The 18389-nt window shown below is 38.8% G+C and overlaps 1 protein-coding gene across 3 annotated transcripts in view; it reads left to right on the forward strand.

Moving 5' to 3' along the window:
* Nucleotides 1-18389, forward strand: part of TTYH2 (tweety family member 2) — a 73087-nt gene that overhangs the window by 11357 nt on the left and 43341 nt on the right. For all 3 annotated transcript variants that reach the window (XM_034412735.3, XM_087887038.1, XM_087887039.1), the window contains exon 2: nucleotides 6583-6755. In XM_034412735.3, the coding sequence (XP_034268626.2) occupies nucleotides 6583-6755 (173 nt within the window). The remainder of the gene's footprint in view (nucleotides 1-6582; nucleotides 6756-18389) is intronic.

The raw sequence follows: 18389 nt of genomic DNA on the forward strand, positions 1-18389 counted from the left end.
AGAAACATGTACAATAAAATCCCATTTTAAACCAAATAACTAATTAATAATAAATAATAAAACCCGGAATCAGAATTTACCCAAGGATGGTACTCTAGAAAAATAAAGAGAAATTTGCTCTGATATTTGATGAATTGATCTGCTTCAACAACATGTCAAAGAAAAATTGTGACGTCTTAAAAGTCCCACTAAGTTCATGCAAGGTGAATGCAGGTCTTTAGGTAGCCAGATTGCAGACTGTAATGGCATTAAAGTTCAAATCCAGTGCCCTTCATTGAGATTAGAACAAGTGCACAGTTGGTACTGTAGAATGACCTAACCTCCCAGCAGCTTCATTCACATTTGCCTAGTTACTGCTGTCTTGCAATGAGTGTGACCATGGAATATTGTTAGAAATGTTTTGCATGGAGACTGCCACTGTTCTATATTGTCCTATGAGACTTGTAGGGAGGGACTGATCATTTACAGCCTATCACAAATAGGCTTTTTGTAAATTATACCCTCCAAGGCCCTTCATGCTTCATTGCAAGAGTGGCACAACAGTTAGAATGCAGTATCGCAGGCTAATTCTGCCCACTGCCAGCAGTTCGATTCTCACCGGCTCAACTCAGCCTTCCATCCTCCCTAGGACTGTAAAATGAGGACCCAGATTGTTGAGGAAATATGCTGATTCTGTAAACCGTTTAGAGAGGGCTAGTAAAGCATTATGAAGCGGTATATAAGTCTAAGTGCCATTGCTATTATTTTCTCAGTTTATTTTTGTAATTGGAGGTGAACTATCATTTAGATCTGAAATGAATATTTTCTTTATTTGATTTCCTCCAGGAATTGAAAGGAGCCTGCATAGCATTCCCTCTTTCTATTTAAAAAAAAAAAACCCATTGGGAGGAGGGGGATAGGTTGGGTTGAGCACAAGCAAGTTGTCCAAGGGCTCCAAGTAAGGGTATTGTTGGCCTGAGCCGAAACCCAACTTGTCAGGACTATAGGTACCCAGTTGCCAAGACAAGAGGTGCCATGTTATGGACTTTCTCTAACATTCATCTGACTCTTGGGTGACATATTGCTTTCAAACATGTCATCAGAAACTAAAGCAACAGGGATACATTTATATGCGCAATGGAAAGCACTGTGATTAAAACAGCAACACCTGTGAAGTTGCCATGCACATGTTTTCTCATAAGGAAAAGTGAGAAAAAATTCAGATTCAGTGGGTGGGCTCTGAACACTTAGGAAGAACGGCAAACAAAATGTGATAGAGTTAAAACTTTCCCACCCTTATGATTTCCCGGTAAAATCTTTGTTTCCAAAAATTGCTTTGCTTAAAAAAAATAATTAGCAACCTAACAAGTAAAGACAGAGCCCATCAGATTGGAACATTTCAATATGCAAGGAGGGATGGAAAACTGGAATTTGTAAAGTATGCAAAGGCAATACAGCCTATGTTTAAAATAAATTAATGGGATATACCCCAACAGTCCAAGTAAATTTCTGGTTAATTAGGCCATTGGAAAATGTTCCTAAAAAGCTATTGGAAAATCTTTTTTTTTCTCCTGAATACTCCACATCTCTGAAGAGAGGCTTGAAAAACTTGAGAAGATATTACAGTCACTATGAGCTGTTGCCCTAAATGGCCTCCATGTGATTAAGAATCTGCACTTCACCTGCGCTCTTCTTAGAAAGCGTGTGCTATGTTGTAATAGTAAATGCATATATGGTACACATACATAACGTATGCACACCCCTCTGACAGTGAAATCATGGCAACAAGGCTGAAAGTTTAAGTTTTGAGACCTCTAATCTTCCACTGGAAGGCAAGTATCACAGTTTCCTTGTATTAACTAATAAAGTCTGGCCCAGTAGTTTAACTGGTGAGTATGTGGAAAGTTGTTAGCAAAGTCTTCCGAGCTCTTTTTTGGAAGGAAGATAGTATAAATTCTATTAATGTCCTAAATAGTTTTGATGTAAATATCCTGAACAGGGAAGCATTTGAAAGAGTGTATAGGAAGCTGCACAGATGCCCAAGATACTGTCATAAAGTATATCCACAGGGAAGGGCATTAGCCTTAGTAATTTAACAATAAATTAAAGAAAGAAGGCAATGAGCAGTTCATTATTCTCAGCCAGCTAATTACAGGTAGTCCTCGATTTACAACAGTTCATTTAGTGATCATTTGAAGTTATAACAGCACTGAAAAAAGTGACTTATGACCATTTTTCACACTTACAACCATTGCAGCATAACCCCGTGGTCACAGGCGCTTGGCAACAGTTTCAGTATCCTGTGGTCATGTACTTATGACCCTTTTATGACCTTTTGACAAGAAACATCAATGGGGAAGCCACTTAACATCTGTGTTACTAATTTAACAATCTAATTGCAGTGATTCACTTAACTGTGGCAAGAAAGGCCGTAAAATGGGGCAAAACTCATTTAACAAATGTTTCACTTAGCAACAGAAATTTTGAGCTCTTGTGGTCATAAGTCGAGGACTACCTCTACTGGGCTCTGGGGAGTTGCAACCCATATGGCAGGGAGGGCAGATGTACTTCTCCACTATCCAGTGGAGAAGTACACTATCCAGTAACTTCTGATACTATAGATCTCTTATTTGTTGCAAAATAAGATTCACCAACCATTTGTAACGTACAAGTAGTGTGAACCTATCTGCATTTCTACTTAAATGCATAATTGGCACTGATCTTTGATGCCAGCTGTGGCATCCCATCAGCAATATTTCCCAGCAAGCCCTGATGATTCCCATATTGTCAATTGTAAGCAGTGTCAAATGTGTGCTCATCCTAGTTTGGGATGCTCAGCGTCCCCCTTGTAAGGGAAGTATACGGTCTATTACAGTCAATGGGGGTTTTTTAAACCACTATGTAGAACAGACTCCCCCAGAGATCCATCTGGCAATGACTGCATCATTCCATAAGGCTGCTAAGATAAAAGGTTTTATTCAGGGCTCTTGGAGTTTGATGTTACAGTGTCGTAATTGATTATATTGGCAATCTGGTTGTTATTTATTTGTTTTGTTATATTATCCTCTGCCTTGATGTATTCTGTTAATTATATACTGTTTCATTTGATGTCCTAAAATATCACTGTAAATTATTGCAGATTGGGGAAGGGGAGGGAGGGAGGGAGGGAAGAAGGAAGGAACAAAGCAACGAAGGAGGGAGGGAGGTAAATACAGGCAAACCTTGTCTTATAACCATTCGTTTAGCAACCATCTGAATTTATAATAGCAGTGAAAAAAGGAACTTATGACCACACTTTTCACACTTACAACTATTGCAGCTTCCCCATGGTCATGTGATCGAAATTTGGACACTTGGCAACTGGCTCATATTTAAGAAGTTTGCAATGTCCCAGGGTCACGTGATCAGCTTTTGCAAACCTAGTGAGGAAGCCATTAACTTCGTTACTTTGTCAACAAGTGTGTTACTAACTTAACAGCTGGAGTGATTCATTTAACAACTGTGGCAAGAAAGGTCATAAAATGCAGTAAAACTCACTTAACTGTCTTACTTAGCAATGGAAATGTTGGGCTCAATTGTGGTCATACGTAAGTCAAGGACTATTTGTAAGGAAATGCAGCTTCTATGAAAAAATATAGATCAAAGTGGAAGGGTGAGGAAAGGACTGGAAATCATCCATCCGAAAAAATGTTGTGCATGATGGGCCAATCTATTATCAGGTGCATACAGGTAGTCCTCAACCTGTGACCATAATTGAGCCCAAAATGTATGTTGCTAAGTGAGAAATGTTTTAAGTGAGTTTTGCCCCATTTTACGACTTTTCTTGTCACGTTTGTTAAGTGAATCATTGCAGTTGTTGAGTTAGTAACCCAGTTGTTCAGCGAATCTTAATGGTTTCCCCGTTGACCTTGCTTGTCAGAAGGTTGCAAAAAGTGTTCATGTGACCGCCAGGACACTGCAGCCGTCATAAATGTGAGTCAGTTGTCAAGCATCCAAATGTAAATCATATAATGCTGGGGGTGCTGCAATGGTCATAAGTGTGAAAAACGATCATAAGTCACTTTTTTTCAGTGCCATTGTAAATTCGAATGATCATTAAGTGAACTGTTGTAAGACGAGGATTACCTGTACATTCTGCAAAACAGTTTAGTATCTTGTTCAAAGTCTTCAAGAGAAAGTAAATCAACTGAGTCAAAATGGAGTTTATATATCTTGTATATATTTCCAATAAAAGTGTGGATGACAGCGAAAATTCTGCAAAAATGGATAGGCTTTTGGAAAAACTTTTGGACATGTTATCAAATGTTACCTTTGAAAGAAAGGGATGACTTGTCCTGCTTTCTGGAACCAACTCTTGTAAAATATAAAGAACCAACATTTTAATAATCACAAAAGATAGAAAGAGATTTGGCATAACAGATAATAACCGAGTATAGACACCATATTGTTTTGTTTTGTTTTTAATTTGATTTACATGCCGCCCTTCTCCGGAGACTCAGGGCGGCTTACAATACGTTAAGCAATAGCCTTCATACTTTTGTATATTTTTATACAAAGTCAGCTTATTGCCCCCACAAACTGGGTCCTCAATTTACCTACCTTAGAAAGGATGGAAGGCTGAGTCAACCTTGAGCCTGGCAAGATTCGAACTTGCAGTAATTGCAGGCAGCTGATGTTAATAACTGTTAATAACAGTGCTTTAGTCTGCCGCACCACCAGGCTCTTTTTTGATAGCCTTGTGAGAGAAGGATGTGATTTATCAGAAGCCATTCTATTTTTTTCCTGCTTAATTGGGGATTTCATTTGCATTTTAGCACTGCACTTTTCCTAATGTTTATTATGGCCCATTTGTAATCCTACAAATGCAGAATGGTTTATAACCCAAAGAATTGTTTCACACGGTAAGAGAGGTCCATCTTTCATGTAGAGCATTTGGCTGGCTTCAGGCATTCCAAATGTGGTGTGCAAAACTAAAACCACTTCTGTGTTACAGAGTTAAATGGATGATGGGTTGGAAAACATTTTTAAAAATCAGCAAATAGGCAGTTGCATCACTGCCAGCCATAAAAAGGCCTTGAATTGGCCTATATTTGTGCAGCTATTAATGGTAAAGTTGCCTGAGGCATAATGACCTCTTATAGGAGAATGGCACTACTGTTTAGGCACATAAAGCTTGTTAATGGTCATTTAATTACTTATCCCCAACAAGTAAGACCAGTTCTTATGATTTTGGAAAACAGGTGACGATTCTTAATTTTTTTCCCCCTTTCAACCACTCAAGTCACAAATGACTGATACAGTTGGGTATACACCGGGGGTGAAATGCTCCTGGTTCGGACCAGATCGGGCGATCTGGTAGCGATTGTGGCAGGTGGTTCGGAGAACTGGTAGCGATGATGGCGCGGGGCTCCGCCCACCTGCCCGGGTGTTGTTACTTCCTGCTTTTAAAAGGTAAAAAAAGGCTCTGACGATCGTGCGTCACACCTGTGATCATCAGAGCCCCTTTTTTTACTTTTAAAAGCATTTTTTTACAACCTATTCGCCCGAATAGGTTGTAAAAATATGCTTTAAAAAAGTTTTTTAAAAAAATTGGTCACATTACCCCACCACCACCAAGCCACACCCACAGACCCGGTAGTAACAAATTTTATATTTCACCACTGGTATACACCTGGTAGTGGCTAATATCGCTATTATTTGTGATTTGTGTTTATCACACATGCATATTTTCAAATGTAATGAGCCTTAAGGTCTGCAATATGAACATCTTTTATGAAGACCATGAGTTCTAGTCATGCCTTAACCCTGAAAGCCAGCTGGGTGACTTTGGGCAGTCACTTTCTCTGGGCTCAACCCACCTAACTGGGTGGTTATTATGAGGAAAATAGGGAGGAGGTGAGGAGAAAAATGTGCTGGATATGTTCCCCACCTTGAGTTATTTGTAAAAATAAGAAAGGCAGGGTAGAAATAAATAAAATAAAATAGTAAAATAAATAAAGTAAAATAAAATAGGATCATTTTTAACCTCCCGACTCTTATTTAAGGGATTCTTATTTAAGTTCCATTAAATTTAATTTGCCATGTTTATTTAACTACTGGAAAAGTATATATTTAATGTAGTAAATAAATAGCTATTTAAATGGATGCCATAGCAGAATTTAACAATTTAGTTGGTGATTGCCAAATTTAAATTATACAGGTTGGCATGTGGATGAAAATAGATTTTAACACATTTGATCTCTCTTCTGTTCCTTTGCTTTCCAGTAGTTTAAGCAAGACAAATTTGAAGTGAATTTCATTTTAGAAAGACTAGTTTTAAACTAACTTTATATGTGGTGTCTAAGAAGTCCACTTGCTGAATCTTTCTATCCATTCTTTGACTGTTTGTTTACAAGAGTCAAGTGATGATAAAAAGCAAGTCTTTAGTTCTGAAATTATGGTAAGACCAAAGCTAGAGATTAGCATTAGGGCTAGTAGCTCTGGTTCCAGCATCAAATATATAATATGTTTTGACCGGTGGCAGGAAAATGTTTTACTTGGTTTTTTTTTTTTTAAAGCCAGAAACAGAGGCTTAAAGAGAATTCTCCCCTTCTTGTCTCATAGTCCTTGATCCTCTTGGCTCTGACCGGAGTTCTCTTCTTGGGTCTCAACCTTGTTTTCCTTGGCATCTATCTCATCTGCCTATCTTGCTGCAAGAAGGAGGAAGAGTCGGAGACTAAGAAGCCCAATTCTTGTTGCATCACCTGGACTGCTGTGGTAGCTGCTCTCATGTGTTGGTGAGTTTTTTCAGCCTGATCTGTAATAAGGGTGTGGGAAAGCTTCGAAAGCTTCCTTCAGTGACAGCTTTTAAAAGTATCCTCTATAAAAAAGTTGTAACTCAAGAGCCTTGGTATGCTGAGGGCTGGTTCTTCTCAAGAACTACAGCGTTCAATTAAGCAGTGGGTCCATAGGAAGACCCATTGGTCTTTTATTCTAAATACTATAAATTCCCACTGGGTTTTCACCTGTTCTTCTTGTGATAAGATTGTGTATAAGATTGAAAAAAAACCTGAGAATATAAAATCTGTGTCCAAGGAAACTTTCCCAAGCTATCACAGATTTGAAGTTACTGCAAAATAAGATACTGAGTATTATTACCATAGCTTTTCTACTTTTTATTTTTTCTGGAATGCTAGGATAGATGGTTATTGGGAAAGCAGACAGTTCATAGCGTATTATATACTAAAATTATGTGTTGTGTAAACAAAGAGCTCTGCTTCTTTTCCTCACCTGTTTAGTTTATAGTTTGAAAGGAAAAGAAGTGTGACAGTAGAATAACAAAGTTGCAAGGGACCTTAGAGATCTTCTAGTCCAACCCCCTGCTCAAGCAGGAGACCCTAAATACCATTTTGGACAAATGGTTGTCCAGTCTTTTCTTAAAAACCTCCAGAATTGGAACATCCACAACTTCTGACGGCAAAGCATTCTACTAATTAATTGTTCTGTGAGGAAATTTCTCATTTCAAGATTGGTTCTTTCCTTAATTAGTTTCCATCCATTGCTTCTTGTCTTGCCTTTAAGTGCTTTGGAGACTAGGTTGACTCCCCTTTTCTTTGTGGCAGCCTCCAAATATTGGAAGATTACTATCATGTCACCCCAGTCTTTGCTTTCATTAGACTAAATATACCCAGTTCTTCCTATGTTTTATCACTCAGTCCCCTAATCATTTTTGTTGCTCTTCTCCACATCTTTCTAGAGTCTCAACATCTTTTTTATATTGTGGCAACCAAAACTGGATGCCGTGTTCCAAGTTGGAACACCAAGGCATTATAAAGTAACATTAACACTTCATAATAACATTATTATTATTATGAATAACTTCATAATAACATAATATGTTAACATAATAATGTTAAGTTGCCACATAATGATACCATGCCACATAATGATATTATGTGGCATAATATCATTATGTGGCAACTTAACATTATTATGTTAACATATTATGTTATTATTATGTGGCATAATATCATTATGTGGCAACTTTTCCATAGCTCACTCTACTTTCCTGACTTTTTACATCACATGCTATGACCTCAATACAAAGAAACAAGATGAAGTTTCACTTCATGTCAGCTACTATACAGGTAGTCCTTGACCTATGATCACATTGGCATGAAACATCCATTGCTAAGTGATGCAGTCATTAAGTGAGTTATCGTGTGTCCAAATCTAATTTTATGAACTTTTTTCCAATGGTCATTAGGCAAGTCCAGTTTTCTCCATTGCTTGTTGGAAACCAGCTAGAAAGCTCACAATTGGCCATCACATGACCCTAGGATGTGCACTTGCAGTAAATAAATGTCAGTTGCTAAGCACCCAAACCACAGTTGTGACTGTGGGGATGCTACAACAATTATAAGTGCAAGAACCACAGTTGTAAGCCACTTATTTCAGTGCTGTCATAGTTCAAACTGTTGCTTCATGAACGGTTGTAAGTCAAATAATACCTATATAGGTCTGGCAACTGAACAAAAACTTACTGTGTTTCTGATGAAGAAGTAAACATTTGTTCCATTAAATCCATGCTTTTATCATTAGTGAATATGTAACCTCCTTGCCTTCTGTTGGTTGTTTTGAAGGTTGTTTTGAGCCTGGCTAGGTGGCTCAGTGGCTAAGATGTTGAGCTTGTCGATCAGAAAGGTCAACAGTTCGGCGGTTCGAATCCCTAGCGTAGGTCTCCTGCGTGAGCAGGGGGTTGGACTAGATGACCTCCAAGCTCCCTTCCAACTCTGTTACTATTTGTTGAAGGTTCTTCTCCTGTGATTCATGACTCATGTCTCCAAGTCATTTAAGCTTTTGCTTCATTATTTGTTTGGTATCTAGTATTTCATGATTTGTCTTTGCATTCTAAGGTATTCTTAACTTTTTTTCTCCAGCCACATAATTCAAAAACTATTTTTTTTTTCCATTTGGCTTTCCTGGTGGTCCAACTTTCAATGAAGGTCTTAATAGTGCATGGCTTTGTTGTCAGTGCATATCTCCTCACTTTAATCTTTTGAGTAGATCTATCATACTATTTCTCCCCAGCAGCAGATGCCTTTTTATTTCATGGATAAAGTTATCATCCTCTTTAGCGAGAAAGACAAAATCTATTTCTTATTCTACTTCTCTGCCTATTTGTATGGGCGTGGCTTTGTAACAATGTACTTCTTTTAATATTCAGAAGAGGACTGACTTTTTTAGTTTCCTCTTTCTCCTTTAACAAAAGACTCCTTAGGCATCAAAGTTGTATTACTAGCATATCTGATGCTATTAAAGTTTCTTCCTAGAATTATAATTTGAAATTCCATTTCCCGTACTGCAGTATTTATGTGACTTTCATTTCATTTATATGCAGATTATAAAGAGCGCAATAAAACAATGTCAGTGCACTCCTCCATTAATTTGGGAATATTTATTTGCTCCATATTGTCTTTGATTGCTTCCTAATCAGCCTGTACATTGTTCAATAGGCTGATGTGATCGCTTGGTATCATCCTATTTTTAACAGCTATCAATGATACCTTGTGATCTACACAGTTAAAAACAAATGAAGCAGTAAATGCTCTTTTTGTGAACCCTCTTGCCTTTTCCATTATCCATCAAATGTTAACAATGCGATCTCAAGTGCCCCCTACCTACCCTGAATCTGGTTTCTGCCTCTAGTAGTTCTTGTTCCATAGGCTATAGATACCTTAGCAATATTTCTCTTTGTGCTTGTGCCTGTTTTAAAGTTTTTTATTTTTATGTTTTTGTGAGGATGCTTTTCAGAAAGATAATTGTACAAGCCACAAGTTTTGATCACCAAGAAGTAAGTGGTCCAAGAAATAATATTTATCTTGAGATCTGACTGAAAGGTGAGCTCATCCATTTATACTCTGTCTTGATGGTGATAATCAATTCACCACAACCTCTCAATGCTTTCAAAGAAACTGTCTTCCCAATTCTATAAATGAAATGGTAATAATGGTTCACCTCACTGTCTTTCTGTTAGCCAAGTGCTTGATTACCTGCTCTTTTTCCCTCTGCCACCCATATAAAGGAGAGGTTCATTGGCTTCACTTCCATGCCTGACTCAGAGAAGAAGGCCCATTTGTCGGTGCCCCAAAGCATCACACATAATTCTAGGTTTTTCTTTAATATTGCTGAGAAGTCTTTTCGTTGTTGTTAGTTGCGAAGTCGTGTCCGACCCATCGCGACCCCAGGGACAACGTTCCTCCAGGCCTTCCTGTCCTCTACCATCCTCTCGAGTCCATTTAAGCTCACGCCTACTGCTTCAGTGACTCCATCCATCCACCTCGTTCTCTGTCGTCCCTTTCTTCTTTTTCCCTCAATCTTTCCCAGCATTAGGCTCTTCTCCAGTGAGTCCTTCCTTCTCATTAGGTGGCCAAAATATTTGAGTTTCATCTTCAGGCTCTGGCCTTCTAAAGAGCAATCAGGATTGATCTCCTCTAGGACTGACCTGTTTGATCGTCTTGCAGTCCAAGGGATTCGCAGGAGTCTTCTCCAGTACCATAGTTCAAAGGCCTCAATTCTTTGGCGCTCAGTCTTTCTTATGGTCCAACTTTCACAGCCATACATTGCAACTGGGAAAACCATAGCCTTGACCATACGCACTTTTGTTGGCAGGGTGATGTCTCTGCTTTTTAGTATGTTGTCTAGGTTTGCCATAGCTTTCTTCCCCAGGAGCAAGTGTCTTAATTTCTTGGCTACAGCCTCCCATCTGCAGTGATCTTGGAGCCCAAGAAAATAAAATTTGTCACTACTTCCATTTCTTCCCCAACTATTTGCCAGGATGAGAAGTCTATTGTGCTCCAATATTCATCTCCCTTGTAGCAAATTCCAAGAAGCTAAAGGAAATCAAACAATGAAGGAATCTGTTTTTACTTTTTCTTCCAAAGGGATGGCATAATTGGTTTCCAAGGGTCCCATGACATTTGCATATAGACTCTGAATTAGAGGTGAATGTAACTGGGAGCCTCAGGAAAGAGAGATTATATCTTCATCTCCTGGACTTGAATATGATCATCTAAACGTTTCCTGTCTGTGTGAGACCGTCTTCACTGTCCTTCTGAATGAGACGTTATAGTCATAGACGTTGCACATGATAGGAAATCTTATCCTCATGATTAATTTAAAACAAGATATGAAAATGGGCAAGTGATCCCATTAATCCTTTGATAAAGCTAATAGTTAAGCCAGGAATATATCATAGAATTGTCCGTATAAATAGGACCTAGTCTTCTTCAGCACCTGAACATCCATAACAGTTTAAACTTGGAAATGGACAACTGAATTCTGTTTTGCTCTGTTTAGAAATATGAGGGAAAAGAAGATTTTCAAATGTTACATTACATGCCCTGTAAGATCAAGGAATATTTTAACCATCTTATAAACAAGACTATTTCTCATCCTAAATTTACATAGAGATGGGGGTCAAGTGTTGCTTTCTAAATTGTGGTTCAAGGCCCAAGTGTGGGTATATGCAAACAACATCACCTTCCAGTGCTTTTGATAGTATCATTCTGTTTCCTTTGAACTGGGTCAGTTTAAGCGTAAAACATTGACCAGCTGATCTTATCTTTACTCAGCAACCTATAAATTGGTGCACCTATGCCTTCCAGATTTGTCACTGATAAAGACACCTGCCGAAAGGCATTTAGTTCATCTAAAGGATACAGCAAAAGCTAATGATTAGGAAGAATTGAACAAAGTCCAGACAGAAATAAGACAATTGTATGTCTTCTCCCCCTCAGCCCCTAATCAACCTGGTTCTGCTAAACTACTTTTGCAACTTTCTTGATGAAAGCAAACAAATGACGAAAGACAGCCACAGGAAGTTCATTTGTTACTGCTCACTGAACTTAATGAGTGTTTCTGTTCCTTTTTTTTATTATTATTAACCTTTTTTTTATTCCTCCCCTGTGCGATTTCTTGTCTGGAGTGGCATTATACTTGACAGTAAAGCAGAATACAGAAACCCAGGATGAAAGAATCATGGAAGAGTGATGCAGTTTGCAAGTAGTGGCAATCCATGGAAAGAAAGAATGTCTTCTGGATATGTTTAGTTACTTAACAGCTGTCATCTCTTAAGTAGCAAAATGGCTAGGCCTGGCTAGGGTTGATGGGAGTTGTAGTCAAACATTGGGAAAGCTTCAAGTTGGGGAAGGTCGGTAGGTCTTTTGTGAAATTACATAAAGTGGCAAGAATTGTCCACTTTCATGGAAAGCTGAATTTTTGATGTTCTGTCTGACATTTCCTCCACATCACCAATAAGAAATAACCACTTTTTAAACCATGCATATGCAACCTTAAGAAGAGACGTATTAGAGAAAATAAAGACCCTTTTCTTTCATCATTAACTTTTTTTTTAATTACTTCATTTCTATGCTGCCCTGTTCCAAGCAGATTTGGTGTTTCAACTGTTTATCACATTTTTGCATAAAAACTGATAATAGATATGCCCTAAATGTATCTTGCTATTTGAGACTTTCAAACAGTAGCTGGCTTCATACATTGCCATGGTTATTCTGACTATGTTTACTGAGTAATCACAGTGCCCAAATTTATATATTAACCCCTCAGGGTTAATTCTTATTGGATCAGCAGATAAAGCCTGTAAACAAAGTGTTGTGTGAAAACATGAACCCGATAACATCTTAAATCAAAATCAAACAAACTATGGGGTAGCTGAGCACAGTAAGTAAACCAGGCCAGTCAAGTTACTTCTGGCTTTTATTGCTAATATTTTGGTTTTTATTCTGTTTAAGAACTCGCAATATTAGAAATAGGCATTCTGTTTCACCATCTGGCTAACCTTAACAACAAGCACAGAGGAAATGAAATGACATCCACATATGTGCTTTGTATATTTCCTTTCCATGTGTTTTCTGATGGGTTTCCATTGAATTCTGCTGGTTGCTCTTCTATAAACACTGTTCTCAATTAGATCATTCAATTACTTGTTCCAACCAAGGCTTACAAGGATTTTAGTTCTTAATTGTTTGAGAGTCATCTGAGCCTCCCAAGGTGAAGGAGGGCTCCCCACCCCCACCCCCTCTAATTCTCTTTGCTGAATAGAACTATCTGTATTTAGGAATAAACATAATGATTAATCCAGCATGCTCTTCCCATGACTTGCTTCCTTCCCCAGAACAGAGGCACGTGATTTCCAGACCTTCGGGCTGATTAAAAACTTTGCAAAACCATCTCCTTGGAATCAGATAAATTGTATGAACTTTGAACAAGTAAGATGGGGAGGAAGCAGAGAAATAAAATACCTAAGTACTTTTAAGTTCCCTAGGGTGTCTTGATTGCAGCTGCTTAGTGTAAGGAGTTGAATACCAATAGCTGGAAATCTGGTTCTTTGACTTTTAAATGAATAGCAAAAACAGACTGAATGAAGTTATACATATTATGCCATATACCTAACTCTGTCTTACTTTCTGCTTGCCATGTGCTTGGAAACATCAGTGGGGAGTCTTGATATATGATCAAACTGAAACATGAATCCTCTCTTAAAGTTACTTCAGTTCCATTGACTTGATACGTTAGATTTTAAATGATACGTTGCTTTATAACATGCTATCACAATTTGTTTTCCTTTTATTTTTGAGCTGGTCGTTGATTGTTAATGTTTATTTATTTACTCTATGGAGATGAGAATCACAAGGGGGTTTTTTTTGGTTCATGTTTACTCCTTAACATACTTAAAATTGAGGAAACGGTTGTTATAACTAGGTTACAGATATCCAGATAAACATTAGATGGCAGCAAAAAAATAGAGACATATTAATGTTTTGCTGCTATCTAGTGGTCACCTGGAGTTTTGCAGTCCAAGTATATGATTCAGACTTGCTTTTCTACATGTAATGTGTGGATGACCTTGGGGGACAAAGGGAAGAGATGTTGCCTAAGAAACAGACAATAAGGCTGACTTAATAGTCAGAGAAAGAAACAGGAAGGACCTGCCTAAGTGGATAAAACAGGAGTGTGGTGGGAAGTTTGTACTTTCAAACTTACAAAAGTCTGTTAATGTATTTCTACAATAAAGTAGAATTAGTTCATCTAGTTGTGTTTTCTGACTGATTTATCAGGGAGAGCTGATATAAATCTTGCAAGTCTACATAATCCACCAGCTATCATATAACCATCTTCCCTTAAAAGGGAAGGTTGGAGACCAAATGAAAATTATCCAATACAGTTGGGCAATGGGCTGTTGAGTGGTGAGCCATTGCCTCTTTAAAAGATGGTGGAACTATCCCCATCTCAAGGAAGAATTCACCACCATTAGCTAACCATGAGGGGCATGGATCTAATGCACAAATAAGCAAGCTGTGCATTAGTTACACGTACCCTGTCTTGTATCATCAGGATCAAGCTTCTCCTAGATCAGTGATAGAGAACCTTTTCAGCACCAAGTGCCGAAAAGGTCACGCGGAAACATCATGTACGCACGCACACTCGTCAGGACCGCACTCCAAAAAAGCCAAACTTCCAGGTTCTAGCGTGCGTGTACACTCGACAATCAACTGGCCAGCGCACATGCGCAAACCAGTTTTCGGCACTGCCGTTGTGTGCGAAGGGCAGCTGATCACCCCGCGCAGATGTGCGCCAGAAACCTGGAAGACAAACAGGCAAGCCTGCTTGTACCAGGCGACAAGGCTTTGTGTGCTACTTCGGGCACAAGTGCCATAGGTTCGCCATCACGGTCCTAGATAACCAAGCCACACTGAACTCTAGCCACCACTGAGGACCTGCTCCAAGGCTAGAGTCCAATTTGGAGCAGAATCAACAGATGTCCAGCGTTTTCCTCACACCAAACTTTCAGGTAAATCTCCAAGTTAGCTCTTCCCAGGAGGGCCCTATAATGATATGTAGGAATGATCTTAACCATGGGTATCAAACCCGATGGTGTCACATATCGTGATGTTTTTTGCCTTTGCAGAGCTTAGGTGGGAGTGGCTTGTGTGTGACACATCCAGCCCGTGGGCCACCAGTTTGACACCCCTGATCTTGACAGACAGAGCATAGGGTTAGATAAAAAGCAACTGAATCCACAGCAGGAATGTGGGTGGAGCAAGAGGCTCAGAATGTGGGTGGGACAAGAGGACTCCCCAGTTTTTTAGGCTGCAAAGGAAACGGGAAGAAATATACTTTCAGATTTGCAAGATGTCACCCTTACAAGATGTCACCCAGATGAGCTAATTTTATTTTATTTTATTGAAAAGTTATGGTCACATAATATTGCAGTCACATATATATTTAGTGATCATTTCCAGTATAAGCAGTGGTGGGTTGCTCCCGGTTCTGTTCGGTTCTGTAGAACCAGTAGTAAAACCGGTGGGAGGCTCCACCCACCCGGCGTGATGTCATCATTGGTGATCTGCGCATGCGCACACGCGATCCCGCTGCAAACCGATAGTAAAGGTAAGTGGAACCCACCCTTGAATATAAGGACAGTATTGCAGTCGCTAAAGGAGAGGATGTGGTGTTTAAGGCCTTCTAGAAGAAGAAAAGAGTCAAGGTCATTCATATTACTTGGGGTAATGCATTTCCTAAATTTATAGGTCTGACTTCTAGCCCAAACTGCTTGCATCTCACCTGGAGGAGGGATTCTGAACCGGTTCTTTCTAGACAATTAGTTGAACAAACAGAAACCTACTTGATTAAGAGTCGCTCTCTTAAGCTCCCACTACACTGTAGTGGGATTTATAAATTGTGTCAGGAAGCCAACTGGTAACAAATGCAGTGACCTCAAAATAGTTATAATGCTATGTATACAATCCTGTCTTTAATCTATACCTCTGGTTTTATTTGGCTGTAATTTTGAATGCATATTGAAAATGGAATAACTTGTAACTTGCAATAATGTAATAGAACAGTGTATGTTTTGGTTTTAAAAAACCACACTCTGGATGTGACCACAGTAAGAACAAAAACTAAAGTTGATTAAAGATGCTTTAGATCAGCAGGAGGTGGGGTAGAAAGGGGAATTGGGCTGCATGAGCAGTGGGCCGCCATGCACACATGCATGCATAGATGGCTCAACTTGCATGGGTGGTGGGACCATGCACATGCATGTGCGCATGTGCATGTGTGATGCAGTGGTGAAATCTAAAATTTGTTACTACCGATTCTGTGGGCGTGGCTTGGTGGGGGGGTAATGTGACTGGGTGAGTGTGGCCAACTTTTTTTTTTTAACTTTTAAAACCATTTTTCCTTTTCGGCGAAGAGGTTGTAAAAAATGCTTTTAAAAGGCTCTGACGATCCCAGTTGAGTTGCCTGATCAGCAGAAGCTTTTTTTTCTTTTAAAAGCCTCTGACGATCCCAGCTGAGCCGCGTGATCATCAGAGGCTTTTTTTTTTTTACTTTTAAAAGCATTTTTTTCTGCCAAAGAGGTTGTAGAAAAAATGCTTTTAAAAAAAAAAATAGCCTCTGATGATCGCGCGGCTCAGCTGGGCATGGGGGGGGGCAGGGATTTTTGCTACCGGTTCTCCGAACCACCCGCCTCCATCGCTACTGGATCGGGTGATCTGGTCTGAACCTGGAGCATTTGACCCCTGGTGTGCCGGCCCACCACTCGCCAGCCCACCGCTCATGTACCCCAGTTCCAAATAGGCCACGGCCTGATAGTGGACTGCAGCCCTGGGGTTGGGGACCTCTGCTTTAGATTGCATTAATTAATTACATTTAATATGATTACTTCCAAGTTCTTTTAATTTTTTTTTTGTCTAATTTAAAAGTAACTTTTGTTGCCACTTTGGGCTTTGTTTTGGAGGGCCTATCTGTTTCCTTATGATTTCAGATTACATGTTTCTGGGATGAAATTACTTTAAAATATAAAGTAATTAGAGTAAAAAAGAGAGCCAACTAATTTTTTCCTCAGGGGGTTGGAAGAACAGAATTTACTCCCCTGGTTAAAAATTGCCTCAGTAAGTATCCTATGATTGACCATGAATTTTCTGTTACATGTCACTGCGCATGTGGGATGTTATATGTTATTGCCAGCATGTGAGATGCATTAACCAAATGGATAGGCCATGCCCTGTTGCGTCTCCAAGCCAATATTGCTTGTTTTTTTGTGGAAGAGTAGAGGGGAACTGCCAGGGATGCTTTCTATAATGGTCTGTAATCTCCTACAACATACTTCCACACGGAAGCCTTAAAACAATGTTCCACGTGGGGAATGTAATTCAAAGCTGGCATCAATGTTTAATGAGCAGGAGATAAACATAGCCATAGCTGAGTACTCTTCTGTGCAGTTCAACTGGAGAAATGCACATCAGCGTTTAGAAAGTACAGCCCATCTGAAACAGGGAAACCATTAAAAAATAAAAGGAAAGCTGGCAAGCATGAATCATTTTTATTGGTTGAGGCATCAAGGATAGTTGAACAGGAGTCACAAACTAAATAGCTTTCCCCGTATAATCCCGCTAAGTAATTAACAATGACATTCACCCTCCTGCATTTCCTCTGTCTTCCTAAGCAACCAAGTTTTTTTTCAGAAGCTTCTGCACTTCTCCCAAGAAAACTAGAAAGTATAAGGTTACACTGTTAAATTAGCTGCAATAGTTTTTTTTGTTTTTTTTAAATAGGAAAATTGTAAAGATTTAAAAACTTGCCAGGTTTTATCCTCAGGCAAATCAAGAGAAAACACAATACGCTTGATGTCTTCTTCTGCAAAGTCTCTGTTTAAAAATGGATGTATGTAATTATAACCATCTTGTTTATAGCAAACATATTTTCTGGGATAATTCTTTAATCAATAGTATTATTTAATTCATCCAATCTATTTTGAGGCTTTTACTATCTACACATTAGTTGCTAGTAATAAGGCATTTTTGTTTTATCTTCTATTCTTTTCAATGGTGGATTTACCTCAGGTCACTTAAAAGTAAAAAGTTGTAGAAAAACCCTTTCTAGTATAGTACAAAAGGGCTTGTTCTTATTCCAAAGGCACTTATATATTCATGAACTCAGCTTCACAACACCAACAGACATCTTATAGCAATAGCAATAGCACTTATATACTGCTTCACGATGCTTTACAGCCCTCTCTAAGCAGTTTACAGAGTCAGCATATTGCCCCCAACAATCTGGGTCCTCATTTTACCCACCTCGCAAGGATGGAAGGCTGAGTCAACCTTGAATAATAATAGAGTCAACCTTGAATATATTATTATTATTATTATTATTATTATTATTATTATTATTATTATTATTATTATTATTATATAATCCACATAATATCATAATATACCATAACCCAGGCTAGAGAAACCCTTCATCCAGAGAAAATCCTCAGGGAAAGATAAATGTAGAGAGTTGAAATTTGAAATGTTTATATCATTTACATCCCAGACTTGTGCAAAAGCAAGCATGCATGA

This window comes from Pantherophis guttatus, chromosome 2 (assembly GCF_059756535.1).
Source record: "Pantherophis guttatus breed Tessera chromosome 2, ASM5975653v1, whole genome shotgun sequence".
In the NCBI taxonomy this organism is placed as follows: Eukaryota; Metazoa; Chordata; class Lepidosauria; order Squamata; family Colubridae; genus Pantherophis; species Pantherophis guttatus.